Raw genomic sequence first — 27447 nt, 5'->3', positions numbered from 1 at the left:
GTGATCATGTTAATTGTATCAATAAAATATTAACAAACAGCTCAAAAACCCAGGTGGGTTTTAAAGTGGGTTTTTCCAGGTGGGTCCAACCCAAAAATACCCGGTGGATTTTTTCGCGCTGGGCCCACTTGGGCAAACCCTGACTATAAGTAGATAGAACAGGTGACATCACAGTAACAAACTACCATATGACTAAACAGACACCTAGTGAACAAAATATGAACTACCACCGATCTATTTTACAACCAAAGATATCGCACCAAAGGCACAAACAGTTCCAACAAGTGACAAGCACAAATAGTTCCAGGAAGTGACTGAAACTATAAGAACCGATTGGAGGTATTGTCCGAGTCAAAGTAAAATCTTGCTATTCATTTTTATATATTTATTTATTTATTTGTATGTTTTGTAATACCATAGTTTGAATCACATACCAAATGCTTCTCTTAAAAAAAGGAAATTATTAGAGATCTATGTATTTTCTCAGCACTATAACTGGGTGATTATACACAGAAAAGCGAAAAATAGATGCAGTAAATAGATCGGGGAACTCGAAACTCCCGAATTCTTGCATATCTGGTGGAATATGTGGCGTATAGTACGATTACCAAATGTCATATGGAGTATAAGAAGTCCTTTAATGGAAATATTTATTGTAAGAAAGGAAACTGGCAATTGAAAATGAAATTTCAAAAAAGATTCCATTTCAGTTATTCCAAAAAAAGAAAAAAAAAATTTAATTTCAGTTAACCCTTTTAGGTTCTTGCATTTTTAAAGGAAAATGTTGACTTTGAGTTAAGTAGCTATTGCTTTAGTACTAATTACCCGAATATCATGGTTCATACATCATTCTCTTCGCCATTTTTTATCCAGTGTTCAGTTGGGCTGAAACTTATTATCTTGAGGGAGAATCAAGCTGACCAGTCTCAATGAGTCTCAAGCTAGCGAGTCCGGGATCGGTTTACAGAACGAGACTTGCCCTAGAGCGATTTCTTGCACATTAATATCATTGGGACTCACACTGAGCCCGTTCTGTAGGAGAGACTATACGACATATTGTTAAAAGGGAAAAGAAATGTGTCAGTTAACTCTCCCTGTCACATCTGGTAGTTAGAGTGACGTGCATTAAGCTTTTTTTCTTATTAATTTACTCTCTTTTAAATTTCAGCTTTCTGGAGGAAAATTTCTACTCAGTTGTTAATAGCTACTTCTTCAGTACTACTCATCCGACTATCATGGTTCGTACGTTATTATTTTTCAGAATCGAGCAAGCGGATATGCGCATGATGTAGAAGAGGAAGGAAAGTTCTGATAAAAGTTGTCTCCAAAGAAATCCCTTTTGTTAAGTTTTGCACCCTCTGAGGCGGGCTTGGCTATAGGTATCCGAATATAATTGGTCTTTAAAAATACCATGGCCTACATGTAATACTTGTGCCAAGTTTAATTGCAATATGTAGAATAAGTACGGGAGAAGAAATAATTCTCAATTTGGTTTGACTATATACAAATAGGAAATTTCTTAAATAGGAATAGAGTAGGATGTATGTTTAAAATGGCTTTCCAATCACAGTACTATTCATCCAAGTATCATGACTTAATTTTCATTTTCTTTAGAATGAAACATGTTTTCAAATGGTGCCATGTGCATATCTTCATAGCGTACATAAGAAGAAAAAAAGATAAGTAGAGAAATTTTCGTCGAAAAATTTCTTTTTGGAAGAAATCTTGCACCCTCGAAGCGGTCCCGGCTACAGGTAGCTGAATATACCTTAAAAATACTATGATTTATGCGCAGAGCTTGAGAAATCTTGCTTGCAAGTACTCGCCAGCCAAAAAATCTACTATCCAGATCATTTTTCACAGTGTTTATACAAATAAACAAAAATCATTTTGCAACACAATAAACATATATATACATTTTTTATTTTCTTTATTGACATGTCCCTTACAAATAATAATAATAATAATAATAATAATAATAATAATAATAATAATAAAAGAGGGACATCTGCTATTTATTCTTGAATTCGCGTTTTTGATCGACTTTACTTGGCAAATGTAAAAAAGTACTCGCCACTGGCTAGCAGGCGAGTGAATTTTTCAAGCCCTGCGTATATATAATGCGTATGTTAAGTTTCGTAGCAATATCTAGAATTGTTATGTGGGTAAAAATATTAATTCTGTTTGATAATACAAATGAGATGCAAAGGACGTTCAACAAGTTTTGCCCAGATGGATGTAATATTGTTATTAGTTGCAGTAGGTTTTAGGTGATTTTAGGTGAACATACTTTGATCTTTTAGATTCAAAATGGTAATAATTGTTGGTTTCCTAATATTTACAGGTAAATCACAATAGATACTAAAGTAGACATCAGGACACAACAACGGTCGATAATGAAATCTCTGTTTAGAAACCAGTGGTGAATCAGTCAAATCAGTTCATAGGAAGTATTTTCCGGCTTACGGAAATCACAAATTGCCTCATGCCAGTTTCCAGCGTTGGTAGGAGAGATTTAAAACCTTTACTGATCAGGCCAGTAAAGTATGGCCTCCTGTTTCTGGGATCAGTGCGGCGTCACTTTTATAGACTTCTTGGAACATGGCTCCACAATTAGCAAAGAGCGTTATTGTTTGTCACTGGATACGACGTGATCTCTAGACCAAAATACAAGAGTTGCAAGGTAAGGTCATAAAACTCCATCGTAAGAATGCCAAGCGTCACAGAGCCATGGTGACACAGCAGAAAACATGAAAATCAGATGGGAAGTCGTCCTTCAGGCTCTTTATAGTGCGGACGTGACTCCTTCGGATTTCTTCGTGTTTGGTCATCTGAAGACCCACCTGCAAGGAAAAACGTTCGACAGTGACAACGTACTCATTTGTTCTGTGAAACAACGGTGTAAAGATCAGCCACGTTAATTTTACCAAAGTGCATTCAATGCATGAAAATAACGTGATACGAGATGCGTCACAGCAGATGGAGGTTATATTCAGTGAGACGGTCTTGTAGCCAAAAGATCAAAGTATGTGTACTAAAATTTAATCATTATATTGCAACTAAGAACAATATTATAACCATCTGTGAAAAGATTATTGAACACCCTTTTTGTACTATCAGAGAATCGAAAACAGTGACAGCAGCACTCTTCTAATATACCAAGCACTGACACTCAAATTACACCACCCAATTACCATTCACTAATAGAAATGCAACAAATCCACATAAATAGCATCTAAAACAACACCCCTTCCCTTGTTTGCCTTAAAACTAATTCATATAAATTTTTCTGGATGTAAGGAGGGAAATGGGGAGAGGAGGAGTTACATTGTACTTCAGTTTCAGTGGACCTAAAGTACCGACGAACATTACTAATAAGCTTTCTTTTCCTTCTACTTTTGCTAAAGAAAGAAAAATAAATATTCCTACGCTACCCCAAAACTTATGTTTCATTTCAAGCCTAAACTTGAAGGAACGTCATCTAGAGCCGGAGTCGCCCACGTGGCTAGGCGGCAATAGCCACCCAGACACGAGCCAATTGAAAATTTTAATAAAGTGGGGAGTTCAGAGAAAAATATATGGAAAACGTGCACTGAGAAAAATCTGTTATCCAGACAGCGGTATATTGTACAAATACACAGATTCCTTATATTTACTACAGAAATCAGTACGGAGCATACGTTATCCACATTCTATCTACGTACTGCCATTTTTCCCTCTTAAATATTACACCATGGCGTTGCAGAATGTATGAGATCTAACAGTCTTCCGTATATTATATGTGCATACGTATGTTACACACGTCCATCTGCATGTGAGATCCTGACCGTTTAGAGACAGTTCTTTCGTTCGTACGGAAAATACGTTTATTCGGAACAATTAGACGGAAAATACGTATGAAATATACTTTTTGAGTTATACGTTTGCTGTACGTTAAGTCGAAAAACTACAGGATTTGCAAATATAACCTACGTTTTTCGTACGCCATATACGATTATTTTCTCACTAAGGAAGTACTAGAAGTACGCGGGGATCTGCGTGTGTTATATATCGTTGGAAAGATCACACCAAGTGCACCTCACATGTGAAATATCTCGCTTGAATGGGAAGGGGTCGTGACGAACATTTGAAGATCAGAACAAAACATGCTCCGAAACACCAGAAAACTTGGACAAAATGGGAAGCTATGATGTAATTGTTTTGAGACGTTGTATATGTAGGTTTAAAAGTTCGCTGAATACGAATCTGACATAAAATGTTTACAATGTTTCCAAATCAAAATGGCGGACATAAATTACAAAAGAAGCTCTATGTCTGAAATTGTGTATATGGAGATATTTGATGTCGCTATGTATAAATCTGATACCAAAAGTATAAAATTCAAAATGATGGATCCAATATCACGAGAAATTGCACAACACCGCTATGGAACTGAAAGCACGTAGGTAGAGGTTTCCGTGGTCGCTGAGTAGGAATTCAGTGTTAAAAGTGCAAAATGCAATATGACGGATTCAGTGTGGCGGACGAAAACTGCAAAAAAATATGTACAGAACGGAAATACGTTTTTTTACACATGTAGTAGAAAAATATCTAACGGCGAGTAGGGACAAGTGATGTTTTATAATAAACCGGAAGTACTTTTTTTTCTATACAATCATGCAAAATTGAGGCATATTGTACAGGTTTTGTAGCACACACGAAAGTTTTATAATACAAATAATTGCAATCATAGACTAACTATTTTACTACTACCAGCTCCTTCTCTGCCTCCGAGATACGCCGGAATCGGCATATGTTATATATTGTTGAAAAGCTCGTACCTAGTACACTTTACATCTGCAACATCTCGTTTGAATGACGCCTGTAGGATACGTTGCGATTATTTGCAGATAGCATCTGAAGATCCGAACAACGACAGTGAAATGTGTGCGTTGGAGTTTAGAACATAGTTATGCTTCCGTAACTGTTTTTTCGGTTTCTCATTATGCCGTATACACTTATGAGCCTTATTATGGTAAATATACACTCATGAACAGGCATGGTACCGACATCGAAACTAGTCTCGATCTAAACTCGGTCTTATCTCTAATTCGAGACCGCGATGTGCTTTTTCAAATCGAGACGAGATGCAGACGGAGGACGGACACTACGTCCATTCTGTACCGTTGCATTTTTTGTCCGCCGTATTGGATCCGTCACATTGCATTTTGCACTTTTAACATTGGATTGGCACTCCGCTACCATGAAAACCTCTACCTATCCGCTTTCAATACCATATCAGTGTCTTGCATATTGTCCGCCATTTTCAATTTTACACCTTTGGTATCCGATTCATACATAGCGACGTCGAATATCTCTATACCCAGTTTCAGATCCATAGCTTGCTTTTTTGTAATTTGTGTCCACCATGTTGGATCCGTTATTTTGGTTTGTAAACATTTAATGTCAGATTCGTATTCAGCTCCCTTTTAAACCTATATATACACACCATCTCAAAACAATTACATCATAGCTTCCTATTTTGTCTACGTTTTCTGGTATTTCGGGGCATGTTCTGATCTTCAAATGTTCTCCACGCCCTCTACAGGCCCATTCAAGCTAGATATTTCACATGTAAGGTGTATTCGGTGTGACCTTTCCAACGATGTATATAACATGCAGATCACCACATACCACTTCTGGTACTTCCGTAGTTTGTGCAACTAATATTCTTGTGAACAGTGATGGCAGTAATCTGCGTGCATAAAGCTCTTTTAGCGTTTCATTAAAATTTTGTTGCGACTCATGCCCCATATAAAGTAAGAGTGGGCCATGCTACGTTCAGAGTTACGTCGGTGGAAGCAAAAAGTTAAATCCAACACACTTCCTATCGCGGAATATAAAAGGGAGCCGAACGTATAGTGACCTGACAATATAACTGTTGAGAGTGTAGTGTTTTGGCCCAGGAAAAATAATTTGAAACCCAGAGGAAAGAGATCTGAGATTACTTTCGCGATTTATGATATCACTCCGGTTTAAGAGATTTTCATTTCGATTATGACAAGGCAATAGATGATATTGCGGGTAGTTCCACCGAACTGTCTAGAATGCTGAAGTTATAATTCTGTCTGCGTCATTCTTATTAATTAGGGATGTACCGATACCGAAGCTGAAGAAGCCGATACCGATACTTTTGGACACATTTTGTATATTATCAGGAATGTTCAGAATAATGAAATGGTCATAATTGTAATAGAGTACTTTAGATATAAGGTGACAGATTTTTCTGGGTACCTTATAATTTGAAACCGACAGGAAGAAAATACTCCCCCTCCCCCCCAGAAAAAAAGCTCGATAGAAAACTTGACAGCACAAACTGAGTGCATGTCCTAATACATTATAGTAAATATATTACAACACAGGGCTCTAAAGTAACTAGTAGCCAACAGAGTGGAAGTGTGGAAAGTGAGTGGAAAAATAAATGTATTTTGTAAGAGATAATGCAAAATTGATATTAATAGCGTACATTGTCTTTGAAATTACCAGAAACTAAACGAATAATTTCTTAAGGAAATTTCGTTATTCCCAAGAAAATATTCGGACAAAAAGCCATTTTGTCCAAAATGACTGCGTATCCAAAAGGATTACACGTATTGATACTGCTTAATAGTGTAACATGTTACACTATCTTTGAATTAACCAGTAGCAAACATGTGGTCAGACTTCTGGATACAAAATAGTAATTGGACAAAGTAAAGGTGTTTTCTAAGAGATAATACAAAATTATAGAAAGAGCGTTTGTTTTTGTCTTTGGAATAACGAGAAACCGATGAGGGGAGTAATAATTTGCTAGAAAAATGTACTTCTTAAAAAAAAAAAAAAAAAAAAAAAAAAAAAAAAAAAAAAGTTATAAAGCTATATTTGTTGAAGTGAGTGTGTCTTCTAAGAGACAACATGCAATAACATCAATTTATAATGTAGCATTCATATACCTTTGAAGTACCAGGAACCGACAAGGGGGTATTAATTTCATATGAAAATTTTACCCTTCTACCAAAGTTTCGGATATAAGACCACCTTGCCCAAAATTGGTGCGTCTGTTAAGAGAGAACACGGAATGATATAAATTTATAATGCAGTTTCACTTTGTCTTTGAAGCAACCAGGAACTGACGGGAGGGGGTATTAATTTCCTAGGAAAATTTTACCACCTATCAAATTTTCGGTTACTGTGTCGTCTTGTTCAAAGTGAGATAACACGGAATGGTATTAATTTAAAGTGTGACATTTGACTTTATTTTTGAAGTAACCAGGAACCGACAGGGGAATATTAATTTCCTAGGAAAGTTTTAGCCCCGGTCAGATTTTTGAATATAAGGCAGTCTTGATGAAAATGAATGGAATCCTGAGAGATCACATTCAATGATATCAATTTTTAATTCGCTTTTGATCATCTTTTTCTCTAAAAATAACCAAAAACCAACAAGGGGATAAAGATTTCCTAGAGTGAAAGATTCAATAATAAGAAAAAAAAAATGGCACTAGGATCATTTTCAGAGGGAATCACGACAATTCTTAAAATGCGTGAAACATTCGTACAATTTGCTTCGACTGAGACAGTCACGTCCAATGTTTTCTCCCAAGATTCTGTTCGTTTGAGTTTTGGTCTTACCTCATTTAACAAAATTTAATTGAAGCACGTTACTCCATTCTGTCAATACTGACAGCCCATAAAGAAACACAACGAATGAAAATGTGATGGCGGCGCTGAAAAGCATTCTAGTGGATGGCTTACCTTGCTTTCCAGAGCTTCTACGTGCGGTCCTGAAAACATGTGCCGCGCGACTCGTATGTACTCGAGAGCAGTTATTCAATGTATCGTAGAAAGCTAACGTGGTAATTTTTTTTCCTGTAAAGTATTTTGCTTCGAAATAATCCTGCAACTTATTGAATGCAGTGTATTCATCAGTCAGTCATTATTCTGAAAAAAAAAAAAAAATGCAGTTTCAGTGGCGATCTGCGCCTAACACATGATAATTTTATAACAATCCAATCAGTAGTTATTCACACTCTTTCCTGTTTATCTCCGAGATTGTGTGGAATCCGAATTCAAGAGAATATATATATATATATATATTCTTCAAAAGGTATTGAAAGATTATGAATAGTTGTTTCATAAGACCATGTATTGGTTTCTATAGTCTCATAACATACTCGTTTTTTTTTTTTTTTTTTCACAAACTGTTTTCGTCCTTCATTTAATTTTAATTTTTCCTGAAAAATAAGAACACTGTGTCGAAGGAGTTCAATCAAAGGTCTGTTGGTAGACCTTGATCTACTATATAAGCGTATGAAATACAGTATTCAGTCATTTCGTTCTCAAATTACGGACCATCAGTGCGTTTAGACTAAAACAATAAAAGGTGACGTTTTTCTGTAATTTGAAACTTACACTAGTTCAGTTTAGCTATAGAGAAAGCTTTCAGGCTTCAAAATCTAAATAAGAATGAAGCTTGAAAACATTATGTTTTAAATTTGTAATTATTGTAGGTATTTATTTATTTATTTTTAGGATGAAGTTTCATATGGGGATAATATTGTTGTTTACTGCAATTGCTCGAGGCGATGAAGAGGAGTCTGTGGCCCGGTTACTTGTTTCGAAACATATACTTAACAAATATCTTGTTGAGACTATGGATATTGTTGTTAAATACACTTTGTATAATATTGGTAACAGTGCAGCTCTTAATGTTGAACTCAGTGATACCAGTTTCCACCCAGAAGCGTTTGACATTGTTGGTGGACAGTTGAATGTGAAATTAGACAGAATTGCACCTGGAACAAACGTTTCACATGTTGTTGTTGTTCGACCCAAGAAGTATGGGTACTTCAATTTCACTTCAGCAGAGGTGAACTACCGCAGTTCGGAGGATGGCGACGAAGTAAGTAGAATAATTCTTTTTTTCTTTCTTCTCCGTTTATGATATTTACTTTTCGAAAACTTTAGGATATCTAAAAGAATACATGTGATTGAAGGTGCACGAATTCATCGCTCACGAGTTCAAAACAAGGGTTTACTCGACTTCAATGTACGAAGTGAACATGAAGGTTTGTGAACCTGAAGTCGAAATAATGTGAGTGTGCCCAGGAACAACTGTAATGTCAATCTTAATTGTTTTGGGGGTGTCTAACTACCTAAATGTACTATATGAAAAGCAAGATATAAGCAGTCAAAGCTGCTTCCTTTACAATAATTAAAAAAGGAAGCCAAATTTTGGATACTTTATCTTTGTTAGGACAGAGTTAAAAAAAAATCAAATTTTGTCTGATAAATCTTTCATCATGTATTATATTGCTGTGCAGCAATTGCTTTAAACACTAGTTAACTTGGTAACGAATGAAACACATGTATTAATGCTGTTGACGTTCTTGGGTCCTCCAATTTCTTTCCACATTTTCTTTCCAAAAATTATTTCATAATCATTCACTCTCATTTATCACCCGTCTATTATAAGCTATAGAGTATAACCAAGGGGCGTAAAACTAGAAATTTCATTTCATTTCAAATGGAATAACGCATTGATTCAATCTCCGGAGAAGTTTGTGGTGGACAACATCGTTTCCATGGGTTTTCTCGGAGTACTCCCATTTCCTTCCACATTCTCATTCCACTAATTCTTCCATCGTCATTCACTTGCCTTAATCATTGTCTCCCTTAACCTAACGGGCATAATCATGGGACGTTAAACTGTAAGATTTCATTTCATTTTGAAATGGAACGGCGAGACTAAAGTAGGGTTATATCTGTTTGTGTGTTCGACGAAGGTTAGTGTTTTTCAGCACCGAGACTGTATGAGACGGAGACATAGTTTAAGGTGGAATTCGAACCACTATAATAGTTAAGATTTTATTAATACTTCGATGAGACCATGTGACCAAAGAGGCACGTGCTAGCTACAAGGCCAGTGGGAGAACAATATTATATGCCTACAAGAAACACCGAAACAAGATACATTATTCATATCAGGAGGGAGACCCGGGTTCCCGGCGGGAGCTCGTGATTCGGATTCCATGTTAATCAGTAGGTCCCGTCTCAGCCTCGCTGCTGAAAGGGGTGTTAAACTCAAAATCAACTTAATTATTCGTACCATCGAATTTAATATTTTTGTTATAACGTTGAAACTGAAGTACTAAACGGCAACAATACTGCAAAACAAGATAGAATATAAAACAATAAAACAAAAAAAAGCAGCAAGTTTAGAATTGACAAGGGAGGGATTTTAAAAGCTTAAGACATTATCATGTTACTTTCATTAACATTTAGCAACAATACACAAATATACGATTATACTATTGAACTAATGTACTATTAGTTCATATACTATTGAACGTCGTAATCTCGTATCACTTAAAATTTCTGTTTCTCTGGAATATTATAATATATTTGTCTAATCGAATCAATTTATTTATTTTACTGTTTTAGCCGTAGTAACTATTTAACAAACTATAGCTTATGCTAATATGCAATGCTTTCAATTTTAATGCGAATGGTTAGCAATAATCTGTGCCTTCACTTTTTGACAATTTTTTTATCCGTCTGTTTTCACATATTTATAGTACCCTTACAGACTTTTTTCTACTTCGATCTCTCCATGAAATCCATACATCTGCTCCCAAGAGAGATTCAACTGTTAATTTAATGAGCGAATAGCGAGATCATTGCAATCAAAAATTGGTGACCGACAAAACTTGATTCGTGGCTTCTACATGTGCACCATTGTTCTCTCGGTTTTCTGTCCTACCGGCATGCTTCAAAGACTCATTGCCCTTACGAAGTATTGCGAAACTCAAATGCTACACAATGCTTCATATAAGCATTATATAACTGCCTATGAGATTTTGTAGTTGACTTTCCCAACTTCAGGGAACAAAACCTAATTGCCACATTCTATTCAATAATAATAATAATAATAATAATATATAACAGTTACTGCTCGACTACTGACATTTGCGCTAGCCACTTGATAGACATATATTTTCAGTTGAGTTGATTTTGAGTTTAACTTCCCTTTCAGCAGCGAAGCTATATGAGACGGTACCTACTAATTAACGTGGAATCCGAACCACATGAGCTCCCGCCGAGAATCGAACCAAGTTCACCCACTCCAAAGGTGAGCACGATAACCGCTTAGCCACGAAGAAGCTCATAGACATATTTGCTTTCGGTGCAGTTTTCATTTCTATTGCAAATAATAATAATAATTCGATATGTATTAGCGCACTGTATTTGCATATACATAAATGCATTACCTCAGTCTCTTGAATCATTACAGGATAAAGTTAATGTCAATTTAGCAGTACCTAGACAAAATCCTATTTTTCAATATAACCCTTCCGCTTCGCCATTACATACTTCACTGTCACCACCACAACTAGAGAAAGATCAGAAGTCTAACCTCAACGTCGTAGAATCGCCACACCAGCAGAAAACTCCTGTTTAAAACGATTTTTCTTCCCTGATCAATAAAATGGCAGAGCCCTATTTCATAGTTGTACAAACCAGTTTGCATAACCAAAATAGAAAGAGGAATTAAGAGGATAAGTGATGAAACAAAAAAAAAAAAAAAAAAAAAAAAAAAAAAAAAAAAAAACTACTAGGACAGGGTGAAGTATAGAGGAAAACAGGGGACACCACAAAACCTCCAAGAAAATCCACAACAGAAAATCAAATACTGGACTTCGGAATATGCAGAAAGCATAGGTACTGTGCTTCTACCTATTTTAAACGTCCAAAAAGCGAGTAGGGCCGACCCGGAAACCGGCATTTCCATCTGGCCTTTCGAATATTTACTTCCTGATGTTCAATTAATGCCGCATAAAACAGCGGTTAAAGAGACATGAAATAAAATTACTACCTTGAAATATGTAGCAGTGGTATCAATCAAAGTTGGGAAACAACATTCTCTCATTACTTTCGTATGAGGAAGAAATCATGTATTCCAGTTATTTTTGCTTTAGACTTGCTTAAACGCTTATGTTACAATCGATTTAACAAAGAATCTTATATTTCTATTTAAAAATCATAAAAAGCCAACATTACCAGAAAAGAATCAGGAAAACATTTTATCACAATATACCACTCATATACTTAAAGACAAAAAGCTTGCTCTTTTATCGACAAATGCATTACGTTAGTTCCACTTTTCCACGCATTTATTCCGGTGATAGCAGAAAGACAAATTGATGATTCTGCATCTTTCTTCGTATCGTTTCTCCACGGCTTCCTTGACAAATACAAACTATTGAGCAAAAGTTAGACGTAAACAACATGATGTAATTTCCAATCCAAATAGTTGTCCAAAACCTTCAAGGAAAAATACGCCAGTGCCAGTATTAATCGTTTCCAACACTGGAAGCGGGCTCTTTAGAAGAAAATAAAAATTGTACAGGAAAAGAGATTGGCATTTCTTTAAAGTATAGATAAAAAATTTTCAAAATTGATGTTTTTGATATTAATCCTAATTTAGACCAGTCGCAAAAACAGGTTATTCACGAGTTATTATACAAATATAAAAATGTTTTTATACACTCCGGACGGCATTGGACATTAAAGAGGCTGCAATCACAAAATAAGAATCCCTAAATCGGTAGTGTTCCAGAACAAATCTGCATGTTCGAGATCAGGCAGATAAACAAATTCAAGAACTCATTAAGGGCATCTGATACCTCTTCGCTTAGGTTTCTAGCTCTCCATTTGATAACATGTAAAATTTAATATGGTAATTTCTAACAAAGTATTGCAGGTAATGACTTGAAATTTTTAATACAAATACACAAGACCCATATAAATCCGACCACGGTCTCCAATTTACGTTACATGCGTTAGATTAATTGTAATATATTCTTCAGTAAGTTTGGCAACAGAGAATAAAAGTATGCTGCAGAGGGGAGAGGGCTGACCATCTGTTTGCTTGTTAGCTGTTTTTAAAAGGACGCTCTTACCAGAAAAATCAAGTTGTGATTCTCACTTCTCAGTGGTTAGAATGGTCTGGACTGTAAGAGCCCAAAACCACTTCTTCCTTTCACGGTTTGTTTGTTTCTTCCAGCCCCTGCAGTCACAAGAAGACAACTTGTTTCGGAAAGCATTTTGAATTAGTAGCAAAAAGCAAAACTGAATGACACCACGGACGGATTAAAGGGAGGGGCGGTTACTCCCTCCGAGAACATTTGAATACTTTGAATAATCGGAGTAAGAAACTAGAAATTGCGTAATCTAATAAGAAAAGTTTGTTGAAGTATACAGATCAAGACGCATTTCAAGTGTTACAGTATTGTACTCTCTTCCCCTCCCCTCCCAATTCCCTTCTGAAGAAGGTCTCTTTTGTTTCTCTGTTTCATATTAGCCTTTACACTTACACTTTCACTATCCAGTATTGATTTTGACGATACCATCTGCACAGCAAGGCAAGTAAGGTTTACGAATCCTTCCTGCCCCCATTTTTAAAAATTGCTAATTATAATAAAATATATCGAAAACAATTCATCTCAACGATAAAGACTTATACACATTCATTATTGCAATCTTAAAATAAACTCGCCGCCTGTCTCGTATGCTAGCGATCTAATATATACGAATAGATGAAAAGTTAGTTTGAAGCCTTATGTATTATTTTTCTGTAAATAAGTCCGAATTCATATTTGTTTCTATTGTTGCATCGACAAAAATGAGTGCCAAATCGTTTTAGGTTCGTTGGTCTTTGCGAGGTCCCTAAAGATGCAAGGCCGTGGGCAGTCGCCCACCACTTGAAACGCCTCTGCACTAGAGGCCTGCACGTGCTCGGGCCTACAAAGCATGCATCACTTCGGGCCCGGGAGGGGTTCGGGCAGTAGCGTCATTTCAGACTTGGCTTGGGGGGCAAGACCCCTTGATATATGTAAAATTTCGCGTTTTTCACTGACTTACTACTATTCTATTGATAAAATCTATATAAATCTCAAAGGGGCAAATGCCTCTCCCTGCTCCCTAAATGACGCCCCTCGGTTCGGGCTGTGAATTTTTAAATATACAACCATATTTCTCGGACTTTTTCTGGCCTAACTTTGTAAATATTGTGTAAAACGATACAAATTGCACCTTTCTTTCTGGAGGACTTTTAAAACATAACTGCAAAATCAAACCTCGAATTGCTGTAAATAAAAATACAATTTTGCATTAATAATTAAGTTTCTGTAATTCGGGCTCATTTGATTATCACAGAGCTCAGTCCAGGCTCGAGCCTAAATGCTAAAATATATTTCGGACTTGGGTCGGGCCTCATATTGTAAATCCACGGGCCGGGCCGAAAGTTCCGGCTCGTGCAGACCTCTGCTCTGCACCCGCACACATTCCTTCCTAGTCCATAAATCTCCTCCCCTCCGCATCGTCAATAATGGTAAATTTGTTCCTCGTATATTTGCTTATTATTGTAAGAGAAGTTCAAACCAGAACTCTAAAATTTGTTCGTTCTCTGGGGTAATGTGAGTAATGCAAATTAAGAAAGATATGCGTAATATACACATGTCAGAAAAACTTGATATCAATTTGAATAGACCTTGTACGTAATGTTTATTTTAGAAATAATAAACTTATGCAAATATATCGAGACACCTGAAATTTAATGTTAAATAGTGGAGAGTGAGCCAGAAGGGGCGTGCACTATTCAGTTAGTCAAAGAACTCGTAGCTTGAAAACTACTATTTAAACCAATATTGAATTAGACAAATTTGTAAAAAGTAAGATAACTATAGTTGGAAATAGTGTGTGTATTTTTTTTTAGGAGGAAACCCAGAAGTACATTCTCGATATAATAATAATAATAATCATCATCATCAGTGGTGTATTTAGGGGGGCTTCCAGGCTTAAGCCCCTCTGAAATCTTACTTACTATAGTAAAGTATATGAATATATATTATCTTGCAGAATTTTCATATTTTTCAGGCAAAGCCCCCCGAAACAAAATCGTAAATACGCCACTGATAATAATAATCTTTCTCACTTCAATCATAGGTTGATGGGCAAGAAGGAAATTTTAAAACTTTTCTTTCCCCTGGGAGAGCTGTTTTATAATTTGATAAGGTCTCTTCTTCGTTACTGCATTTATCCTTGGTCGGGCCGCGTTGGCTCAGTGGTAGAGCGTTCACCTCTAATCCATGGCGTACTTATTTCGATCTCAGCTCGCACCAAGTGAACTTTCTGGAGGACAAACTCCATGTGTGGGGGGTTTTCTCGGGGTTCTCCCCCGTCTCCTTTAGCCTAACCGGCATAACCGTGGGACGTAAAACTTAGATTTCATTTCATTTCGGTGCTTGGGGTCCCGGGTTCAATCCCAGCCCTCGCCAAGTGAACTTTGTGGTGGACAAACACCGTGTGCGTGGGTTTTCTCGGGGTTCTCCCGTTTCCTCCCACTTTCTTCATTCCACCATTTCATTCATTACTCATCATCACCGTCTCCTTTAGCCTAACCGGCATAACCGTGGGACGTAAAACTCAAAGATTTCATTTCATTTCGGGGTTCTCCCGTTTCCTTCCACTTTCTGCATTCCACCATTTCCTTCATTTCTCAACATCACTAGCTCCTTTAACCTACCAGCCATAACTGTGGGACGTAAAACTTATAGATTTTTGTATCCTTAGTCTTCCACTTCCTGGTTTTTCTTCTGCCTTTTCCTCTATCAACACGGTGTCCGATCTGAGTGTCGAATAAGATAGGTAAGCATGCTCTTTCTTCTCTTTCCTATTATCTTCATGATATGTCGTCCTTTACTAGCTTCCTTTAGTACGTCTTCATTCCTTCCATTATTATTATTATTATTATTATTATTATTATTATTATTATTATTATTATTAATCTTTCTACGAGTACATCTCGCTTTTGTGGCAAGATTCGCCCATTGTAAGGTTTTTAAACTTTCGCGCTTGATTATAAAAATTCATTATACATTATAAAAGTCTATACAAAGAAATGTATAGGTCTACATCTTGTAAATAGTATACACACATTCTACCATTATAAAAATAGTATACATCTTACAAAAATAAATTATCAACGAAATACCTCACTACTGTCAAACAACATTTGTACTGTGTATATTTTTATATTAATTATATAGACTGTCATGTCTTTTAATCACATGGCTACCCAGCTTGCCTCACGACGATGGGCAGACGCAAATAATTTGAGTATTCTAGCAGGGAATCGAACCTAGAACTAGGCGATCAGGAGTCGAACGCTCTAATCATTAGACTATGAAACCCCATTGAATGACTATAAGGTTAAAATTCAAATGATTCTACAAAAAACAATTATCAACGAAATATTTCACTACATTTCTAACACTAACGACATTTATACTGTTGATACATTTATATTAATTACTTTATGAAAACGAAACTATATATATATCTGAAATTAAAACGATCCTACAAAAAGCATTTTTTCCCAACAAAATACCTTACTATTGTCAAACAACATTTATACTCTGTGTACACATTTATAATTAATTACATTATAGAAAAGAATAGAATGATTATATGCTTGAAGTTAGCGCATCCAAAAAGCAATTATCAATAAAATATCTTAATATTGTACACTGATTACATGTACTGTACACGTTGTATATTACCAATACACTAATGTCTGAAAATTGAATAAAAATATTGTATGTATGAAATTATTACATTGACCCCACAAAACCAATTTTTGCCAAGTCTAATACCATCTTTCAAAGACATTATTTTTAGTTTTATTACAAAGTAGAGCATTTATAGCATCTTATACGAGAACAATATAGAACTTCTTATTATGATAAAGTACATTTAACACAAATACGTTATTTAGATACAATATTTTTGTTCGTTCCAAATTTTTAATACAAACTACTGCTGCTGTTGTCTTTTTACATTTACTGTCTTCAAGTTTATTTTTGTTTGTCGAATCTAACACTGAGGTTCACGACGGAGAGGAAGTGACTGTCCCAGCCGAGAATCAACAATTCCAGGGAGTATGACAGCTATTTCTATAGACAGCCGACAAAGGGCAAAGCTGCCCAAAACAAGTTTTTGAAAAAAAAGGAAAAAAAGAAAGAAAATTAGAAAGAAAGGATCAGAGGCGACATTGGTTTTTAGCCTGAAGCGCTCATAAATCACTACCACGTGTCGCGAAGACTAGTAGGGCTAGAGGTTCCGAGGGCTCTCAATTCCTTCAGAGATCTATCCATATACTATATACAGCATAGTTGCCAAACTTACTGAAGAATATATTACAATTAATCTAACGCATGTAATGTAAATTGGAGACCGGGGTTGGATTTATATGGGTCTTGTGTATTTGTATTAAAAATTTCAAGTCATTACCCGCAATACTTTGTTAGAAATTACCATATTAAATTTTACATGTTATCAAATGGAGAGTTAGAAACCTAAGCGAAGAGGTATCAGATCCCCTTAATGCTAGAATTATACAACACACACGATAATAGCTTCCCTTCCCTACAGATTATTATTGTTTTGAATTTATAGCAATGTAAAACACACATTAAATACCTGTGCGTGCCATTCCAGTCAACTGAATATGTGCTAAAAACACTTTGAAAGGCAAAAAATGCATAACGACCTTAGACTTCTCCTCGAGCTACCACCAAATCTTCCTCCATCCGAAAAGGCGCTGATACATGTCCTTCGAGGTCAATCACACAAGAAAATCTTACAAAATTCTCATATGCCTGATGGGTCATAAAACTACCACGCAAACTCTCTTAATTGCAACTAGGTTGATTTTACATTGATTAACGAATAAGATCTTTTGCCGATGACATCGTGCTGGGAGGCTACAGTTTTCAACAATAGCTATCGGAATTTTATTTTAAAAATTAAGAAAGTTTTGTGCTTCACCTAAGACAAATTTATTTTACTCAGAGCTGAATGTTTTCGGATGTTTAGTATCAGGCAATTCAATTAAAATCTCTGCACGAAAGCCAAATATACAGAATTCAACATTTCACCGAAAGAGAATTTTGGAAAGTTTTACGGTCTTATGTTTCTACTTACTGGCACATCAAGGATTTTGCCATGAAAATAGAACCTTTTTAACAAATGTTTCCAGAGCAATATTTGTATTTTTCAAATAATCTTGTGGATTATGTTCCTGCAGTGGGGACTGTAAGGTTCTGTACCTCACGTGTGTAACGTGCCTCGATGGACGCCGTTCTGGGCCTCTGGATATTAGATCCAGGACAACTAAATTAAGTATTTGAGGGGTTAGAGTTGTTAGACCTATTTTCTCTATTAAAGGAAATTAACTGGTGTTTTATCAAATCTATGGCTAAAGATTATGAATCTGAATAAATTTAACATTAAATTCAAATATATTATTAATACACTTACGAACTGCACTAGAAATATACCGTTTTCTAGGTAATTCAATATCAGGTTCTTTTTAATGCAAAAATCAGTAAATTATCTTTTCTTATTTTATTTAGAAAAAAATAACAAAATAATGAACTATCAAAAAATGTATCGAAAATACAGATTAAATATTGAAACAACTGAAGATTATTAACAGCTATGAAATATCTTAGAGTATTTTATCCTTTTATACGAGTCAACACGTGTTCAAGTAGGTCAGAAAGATACATTAACTGACACTATTTGATTACTACAATAATACAATAAATCGTGGATAACTAATAGATTTTGAATTCCTCCTTAAATTCAATAAGAATTTAGAACAACTAATTATATCTCACAATGTGATATAAATTGAATAAATTACTTGTATTTAAATTGAAAAAGTATAACACTCACCATTAGACTATATCACTATTATGCCTTGTTATATACCAGCCGGGAGGAGTATTTCACAATATTGCCTCTGAATTCCATCAAATAATTACACAATTCGACACCAATTACAGATTTTTATAAATTATAATATTATATAACACTTGGTTAACTTCATGAGAACTCTAACACTTTTTGCCAACTCGAATAATAAATCACTTGAAACTTTTGAAGAATTACCGTATTCCGATTAAATTTAAATATATGTTATAGAACCAGTATAATTTCGACGTGCCCAGTTCTACATTTCGTTCCGAATGGCCGCTTAGGTAACCCGCAGCTCATTCGAAACTCAGTAGTTCTTAAGTTTTCCTTTAGAGGCGCTGCATATGCCGAGTGTTCGGATGTTTAACATAACCTCTAGGATAACATGGTTTCTTTTTCCTTTTTTTTTTCATATCCAGAATTAAGTGTGATAAAACTTATCACACGCAACAAATATCGCCCTCCCGGTATATAAAAAGTTGAGGCAACTTTTTATTTAATTAATTTTACCATATTTAGATATTCCATTTCAACCTTTAATTATGAATAGATAGCATAAGTTATTATTAGTAGGTTAAGTTTATAACTACTTCTACACTACACTACTAACTACTAACTTACTAACCCTCACACTCAATAAAATTCATTACATACAAAATAAAAATTTAAACGAAACTTAAGAAAAAAAATTCCCCCAAAAAATTCTAACACACCACTAACAATCTATCAACCACTCTAAGTTAGTTAAAATTAAATAGCTATTACTAATGTTGTCTATCTATTCATAAATTTACATTATATACTCTTTAGATGTTCTTAAAATACTCATATATACCTTATATTCTAATATGAATATCAGGAGGTAACAATATTCTATTAATCTTACATATATTTAATTTACAAAAAAATTATATTATCCATTGTACGTATTTGTATTACAATATATACTCATCTGATATAGCACCATTATTTTCCATCCATCATAGGAACAATCTTTAGAACTATTTTTCGTACAACCTTTGGAATAATGTTTGGAATAATCTTTGGTACCTTCTGTAGAATAATCTTTGGAAGCTTCCATATATCTGTTACTCTCGGTTTCCATTAAAATCTCCATGTAGGACATTGGACAATGACCATTCATACAATTAATTCTCAATACATAGACATAAGGACATCCAGATCTGGAATACTGATAAAAACATGCATTAGAAAACACATTAAAAACCTTTTATATATTTATATAACACTACATTTGTCTAAATAGCTGACTAGATGGAATTTATTGAATAAGTTCTTATTTACTGACTAGATTTTTTTTTTTTTTAGGCTGACTAGATTATTACCTATTTTCAATTAAGCCAATATTTACGATGCATTATTTCTAGGCTCTCTGTACTTTTTAGTTAAACTCACGTGGCTTTTTCTTATGTCCCTTGGATTATTAACGTTTACAACTCTAATAGTATTTCTACCTAAAAAACTCTCGATCTGATAGGGCCCAAGCCATTTTGCACATAATGATTTAGTTCTCTTTTCTTTCAATGAAGACAAAACCTGTGACTTAATTAATACTTTGTCTCCAATCCTATGATCTGTTTCTACTCGTCTTTGATCATACAATTTCTTTTTACGTTTCCAGGCTTTATCTAGATTTTCTAATGCTCTATTCCACAAGTTTGGATCCTTTTGAGTTAAATTCATAGTACTTATTTTCCACTTAACATCTAGAGGATTGCAAACGTTATAATTGAAAACTAGGTCCATGGGACTACATTTAGTTTCTTCGTGGACCGCATTATTAACGGAAAATTCTATTTCCCATAGTCCTTTGTCCCACGAACTCTGTTTATTACCAAAATATATTCTTAACGAATTTTTAATTGTAGCCACGTATCTTTCACTGGGATTAGATGCCGCGTGATATGGTGAGATACTAATATCTTTAATCCCGTTAGCATATACAAAATCTTTAAACTTCGCTGAGGTGAAGATTGAGTGATTGTCATGACATATACTGAATATAAAACCATTTCTACACATCAATTTGTACAATTTGTTTATTACACTTTGTGTAGATAAGACCTTTATCGGTTCTAAGAATACTCTTTTTGAAAAAGAGTCTACTACAATTAGACAGTATCGTCCCGACTTACTCTCTACCAAAGGACCTAGCAAGTCTACAGCCCAGAGTCCGTTTACAATGTTCTCATACTGTGATATTAAAGTACCAGATTGTTTTCTGTTATCACTTTTATTTAATTGACAATCTACACAAGTAGATACGTATTCTCTAATGTCTTCTAGGATACCTCTCCAAGTAAATCTAGCACAGATCTTAGCTATTGTCTTATTAATGCTAGCATGAGAACCTGGTAAAATTTGTGTATGAAAGAATTCAATAATACTGGGAACTAACTCCTTCGGTAAACAAACCTTATAGGGATTCCTAATTGCTTTGGTCTTTTTACAAAGAATTCCTTGAATTATTTTATAACCTTCAACCTCTTTCCTAGCTCTTATATCTTTTATAATATTAGCTAACTCTGGATCTTTGAGTTGATGTTCTTTTATGGAAATATTAGCATAAGGCATGTTCCAGATGTTTATTAAGCAATAATTATTAACCTGTTCCGCATGGGATGGTTCGGTTTCCATTTCTTCAAAATTGTTATGATCATATAATCTAGATATGAAATCGGCTGAAATATTCATATTTGAGGCTATAGATTTCACTTCAAAGTTAAAGGCAAAGAGTCTATACAATAGCGATCCATATCGCTTGACCCTCCTCATATTTCTCATAGCATATACTAAACCTGAATGATCCATTCTAAGTTCGAAAGGATTATGTAAGTACGTACTGAAACGTTCCATGGTTTCTATTGCAGCTAACATTTCCAATAAATAAATAGGTTTGTTAAAGTCGTGTTTCTTTAAACGCCGACTGTAAAATGCAACGGGAACTAAGTTATTATTCTCATCGTACTGTTGGAGGACCCCGCCTAAACTTTTGAGAGAGCTGTCAGTATTGACTATAAATTTCTTACTTAAATCTGGAAGTTTCAACATAACATGGTTGGCAAATAAGTCTTTTACAGCATCGAGAGCTTTCTGTTGTTCCGCTCCCCAGACAAATTCTGCTGAAGCCTCACGTAAACGTTCAAGTGGTTCCATGACTTCATGGAATTGCGGTACAAACTTAGCATAATATTGTAAGAAACAACACAAAGATATTAAACCCTTTTTAGTTTTTGGTGCAGGTAGTTTTCTTATGACCTCTAATCTTGAAGGATCCATATACATTTTCCCATTTTCTATAATATAACCTAAGTAAGAAATCTTATTGGAAAAGAAAGTACATTTCTTAGTTGACAAAGTTAAACCTTTTTCTTCAAGTAATCTTAACACTTTTTCCAATAATTCCTTATGGGATTCAACATCTGGACTTCTACATATGAGGTCATCCATGTACCATTGAACCCCTTCGTCCTTCAATGGATATAACAAGTCAGTCAAGATTTTAGACAAAACATGGCTACCTGCAGCCAAACCAAAAGGTAAGACCTTATATTCATACAATCCCCTATGCGTAAGAAAGGCAGTAAGGTGTCTACTTTCTTTTGTTAAAGGAATTGTTAAATAAGCCTTTAAAATATCCAGATGACTAAATACTTTTCCATCTGATAATTCTGCCAATATATCTTCAATCCTAGGAGTGAACTGTGTGTTCAAATACAAATGACGATTAAGATCCGAATAATTAACAATTAATCTCTTGGATCCATCATTATTGTTCACTAGGAAGCATGGAAAAGCATAGTCGATATTGCTGGGCTGAATTAAATCTGCTTTTAACATTTCATCTAATATTTTATCCATTTCTCTTTGCGAACTCCGAGATAGTGGATAAGCTTTCTTACGTATAGGAGTATAGTCGTTAAGCTGTATTTTATACTCAAAATCTTTTATTTTTCCAACCTGCGATGCAAAAACTGTAGGATATTTATTATAAATCTCATCAACGTACCCTTGTAAGTCTGGGTTTGCCTCAAGTACATCTGGATCCACCCTCAACGGACAAGCCATTTGCTCCATATGGGTATTAGAACTGCTTTCAATAGGATTAACTGCACTGGCAACACTGCAAATCCCATGAACTGGACCACTGAGATGCCCCTCTCGATCTGATACCATTGTCTGACTGGTTGACTTTCCATCAGTGTCCGACTCACGCAAGAATAGCTTGGAAGTGTTTCCGGCCGCTTCACTGCAAAATAAATCACCCGGACGAGTTTCTGTTTTCAAATTAGGGGGGAGGGTGTTTAAAGTAAAGTTTAATGGTACATAAGCACCTTCCAAAGGGAGAAACAACTTATTGTTCACTAAGTCGATGTTCGCTTTTAGAGTTTTAAGTTCATTTATCCCAACTATGAACACTGGTTCTAAGTCACTCACTAAGAAAAACTTCAATCTGTAAACACGGTACCTGAACTTAATTGGAATGATCACACACTGACCTAACGTTAACTTTTGTTTATCAACCCCAGTTCCTACGAATTTTTCATTAATTATCTTAATTGGGTATTTTAACTGTTTATTCCAATTAATAAACCTTTGTTTGTTTATTAGTGACGCCGTAGAACATGTGTCCAAACCACCTCTTATGTTTTGTCCCAACACAAAAGCATCCACCAATGCTGCAGTCAAAGTTCCACAAAAATTGGCATTTTCATTTTCTATTTTATTCTTATTATCACTACCTTTAGTTTCAGAATACGTAAATCTTCTGTCTTCTTTCTCTCGTTGTTGCGAATCATGGCAAAATCTATTTTCACTTCTTTTAAATAAGTGTTTTTTACTTTTATAGCTGTTCCTCCAGAACCGCCACTGAAACCAAAGTCTCCGCGCTGTTGGTCACGCGTATTACTATCTTTCTCTTTCGCATTAACTGGTATTGCCTTTGGGACCACTTCGTGTTGTTCTAATTGCACTCCCTCACGTCCATGACTTCTACCTCCCCCATGGGATCGAATCCCGGACCCCTTCATAAGAGTCAACACTTCATCAGTACTTTCACTTTTTTGTTTCTTGGACCACCCCAACCTTGACCGATTACCTGCAAAGCGTCTTTCATTATTATTTAAAGTAAAGGGTAATTGTTTATTGGAGGCACTAACACCACTATGAAAGCTCCGGGTTTGATCTTCCGACCCCCTCATCTGAGTAGTACCCTCTAACCGGTCACTAAGTTCTGCAAAGCGTCCGTCCGAGTTTAAGTTCATATTCACTTTCACTAACTGCTTATTCACAAGATATTGTTTATGAGCCCTACAGTTGGCAACACGATGCTGTCCGCCACAAAAATAGCACTCAATTTTGTTTTTCTGGGTTTTACTTGTATCGAAGTTTCTCACCAGTGCATTATACGATTCTAAGTTCCGCTGATGATTCTCGTACTCAATAATGTCTCCCCTAAGATCTTCCATAGACATTGGGTATCGGTACTTATAAATATCGAACCTAATTTGTGGCTGCATCCCATCCATTATTAAACTAATTAATTCACTAGAGTTATTCCCATTCACAGTACCATAACATATTTCATATGCATCGCATATATTGTTTACAAAATCTAGTATATTTTCTCTAGGCTTCTGTATTACTCTTACATACCGATTTAAGAGTTCTCGCTTTCCTAAAGGTGTAACTAATTTAGTAAACAAATAATTAGAAATAAACCTCCAGTCATGTGACATTTCATACAAAGTAAGCAACTCTTGATTCAACCTCCCTTGCGCTTTACTTAACGCAGCAACTAAAACTGACTCGACTGGAAAAATTTTTAATTTCATAATTTTTTGTACTGCTAATAGAAATTGAAATAAATTAAGATCATTTGTTCCATCGGTACTGGGTATTGATTGAATTTTCTCATTAAATAAGTTACCTGTAATACTACTATTTAATTTATCTGCCCTAATATGGAAAGGCATAAAACTATTTATTAAGAAATTTCTACCAGTATTTAAATTTGTAGCTTCATATGAATTATCAACTACAAAAGGATTCTTACTTTCGTTTTCTTCGTATTTCTTGCAATCATCTGTAACCAACAGGTCAATAAACGGATTGGTAACAAGACTTCCTCCACTATCACTTTCTACAGACAAAAGCTGTTGTGAGCTATCACGTGACATACCTATTGCAGCTAGCTTGCTTGTTATGTCACTAGCGTTCGAACATAATTCACGTGTCTCGCTGTTTTCCTCAACAGACAAGGAATGCCTTGACCTTGATTCACTTTCAGTTTCTAAATAAGAAAGATCCCATCGCCGCCTAGCATTGGGAGAAATGACTACCCCTGCATTTCCATTTTCAAATCCATTTAATACCAACTGCGACTGATTTCTTTCCCCCATATTTTCCGAGAAAATAACAAGGCTAAAAAAAAATATTATTCTTTAACCAAAGTAATGTCTGTATGAACTACCTTTCTTTAGGATAAGCGATAGACTCTTTACGTTCATTGACCTTAAATTTTAGATTTGCTATTTCCTTAATAAATATATACAGGGTGTTCACAAAAGTTTTACAAAAATGACACAACCTACTAATATTCTTTCCATCTAATTCAGCGTAGTACATACTAACCCCTCTATTTTAACTCCTAATTTTCTTCCTATAGAAGAATTGCGATTCGGAACGAAATGTTTGTAACGTGCCTCGATGGACGCCGTTCTGGGCCTCTGGATATTAGATCCAGGACAACTAAAGTAAGTATTTGAGGGGTTAGAGTTGTTAGACCTATTTTCTCTATTAAAGGAAATTAACTGGTGTTTTATCAAATCTATGGCTAAAGATTATGAATCTGAATAAATTTAACATTAAATTCAAATATATTATTAATACACTTACGAACTGCACTAGAAATATACCGTTTTCTAGGTAATTCAATATCAGGTTCTTTTTAATGCAAAAATCAGTAAATTATCTTTTCTTATTTTATTTAGAAAAAAATAACAAAATAATGAACTATCAAAAAATGTATCGAAAATACAGATTAAATATTGAAACAACTGAAGATTATTAACAGCTATGAAATATCTTAGAGTATTTTATCCTTTTATACGAGTCAACACGTGTTCAAGTAGGTCAGAAAGATACATTAACTGACACTATTTGATTACTACAATAATACAATAAATCGTGGATAACTAATAGATTTTGAATTCCTCCTTAAATTCAATAAGAATTTAGAACAACTAATTATATCTCACAATGTGATATAAATTGAATAAATTACTTGTATTTAAATTGAAAAAGTATAACACTCACCATTAGACTATATCACTATTATGCCTTGTTATATACCAGCCGGGAGGAGTATTTCACAATATTGCCTCTGAATTCCATCAAATAATTACACAATTCGACACCAATTACAGATTTTTATAAATTATAATATTATATAACACTTGGTTAACTTCATGAGAACTCTAACACTTTTTGCCAACTCGAATAATAAATCACTTGAAACTTTTGAAGAATTACCGTATTCCGATTAAATTTAAATATATGTTATAGAACCAGTATAATTTCGACGTGCCCAGTTCTACATTTCGTTCCGAATGGCCGCTTAGGTAACCCGCAGCTCATTCGAAACTCAGTAGTTCTTAAGTTTTCCTTTAGAGGCGCTGCATATGCCGAGTGTTCGGATGTTTAACATAACCTCTAGGATAACATGGTTTCTTTTTCCTTTTTTTTTTTTTCATATCCAGAATTAAGTGTGATAAAACTTATCACACGCAACACGTGTAAGCAACTATAAAGCATGCTTCATTAACGAGCACGTGTTTTCTATTCAAAACATAATCACCAACAAACGGTGGAAGGACGCGAAGTTGGTTCCGAAGGAAATCGAAGATGGCCAACCCTCTCCTCCCGAACTTATCCTTCAGAGGACAGCCATAAAAGAAGACCTCAAGTGGACAGAAGAATAACTTTCAGTGCTGATCGATAACCTTCCTAAACTATTCCTGTTATCGTTTTGTGTTACGGAGATTTCCTTAAATCCAACTTCTGAAGCCGTAATAGGCAAAGGAGTATTTCTATGACTACCTGCCCCGGAGGCTGCAATAAGCAAAGAGATAGAACTATACTATCTCCTGAAACTACGATAAGTAAGAAAGATATCCTTTAAATCACCACCCTAGGCCGCTGTGGGATAGAAGATTTTACCTTTTAATCTTAAGCTACTTATAACCATCGACTGCGGTAGAGGCAAAAGCATTACAGCTAAGCCGCATGGTGTTGCTACTGTCGTTGCAACCATAAAACCGATCTGAGAATAAGCTATCAATTATTTATTTCAAGCTAATTTACTGCTTTAAACTTGTTTCAGAGGCATATTGAAACGTGTGTCACATGGATAATGCTCTCAATAGATTTGCGTGCAACGGAATATATTCACTGAACACTCAGATAACACACATACAACGAGAAAATATTAATAGGAAAGCACCACTAAATGTATAATTTGTGGTAAAACGTTCAATGAAGTCTGGATGTAGTGTGAATCCTGCGATGGCTGGGCTCATGAAACTG

The 27447-nt window shown here is 35.1% G+C and overlaps 1 protein-coding gene across 3 annotated transcripts in view; it reads left to right on the top strand.

The window, feature by feature from the left end:
- SsRbeta (signal sequence receptor beta) overlaps window positions 1-27447 on the top strand; it is a 126632-nt gene that overhangs the window by 18771 nt on the left and 80414 nt on the right. For all 3 annotated transcript variants that reach the window (XM_081748522.1, XM_081748521.1, XM_081748520.1), the window contains exon 2: window positions 8551-8920. In XM_081748522.1, the coding sequence (XP_081604648.1) occupies window positions 8552-8920 (369 nt within the window). In that variant the 5' untranslated portion in view covers window position 8551. The remainder of the gene's footprint in view (window positions 1-8550; window positions 8921-27447) is intronic.

This window comes from Thermobia domestica, chromosome 2 (assembly GCF_964235325.1).
Source record: "Thermobia domestica chromosome 2, izTheDome1.hap1.1, whole genome shotgun sequence".
Taxonomy (NCBI): Eukaryota; Metazoa; Arthropoda; class Insecta; order Zygentoma; family Lepismatidae; genus Thermobia; species Thermobia domestica.
The sequence above is the reverse complement of the archived record's forward strand: the minus strand, read 5'-3'. Positions and strand labels throughout refer to the sequence as shown.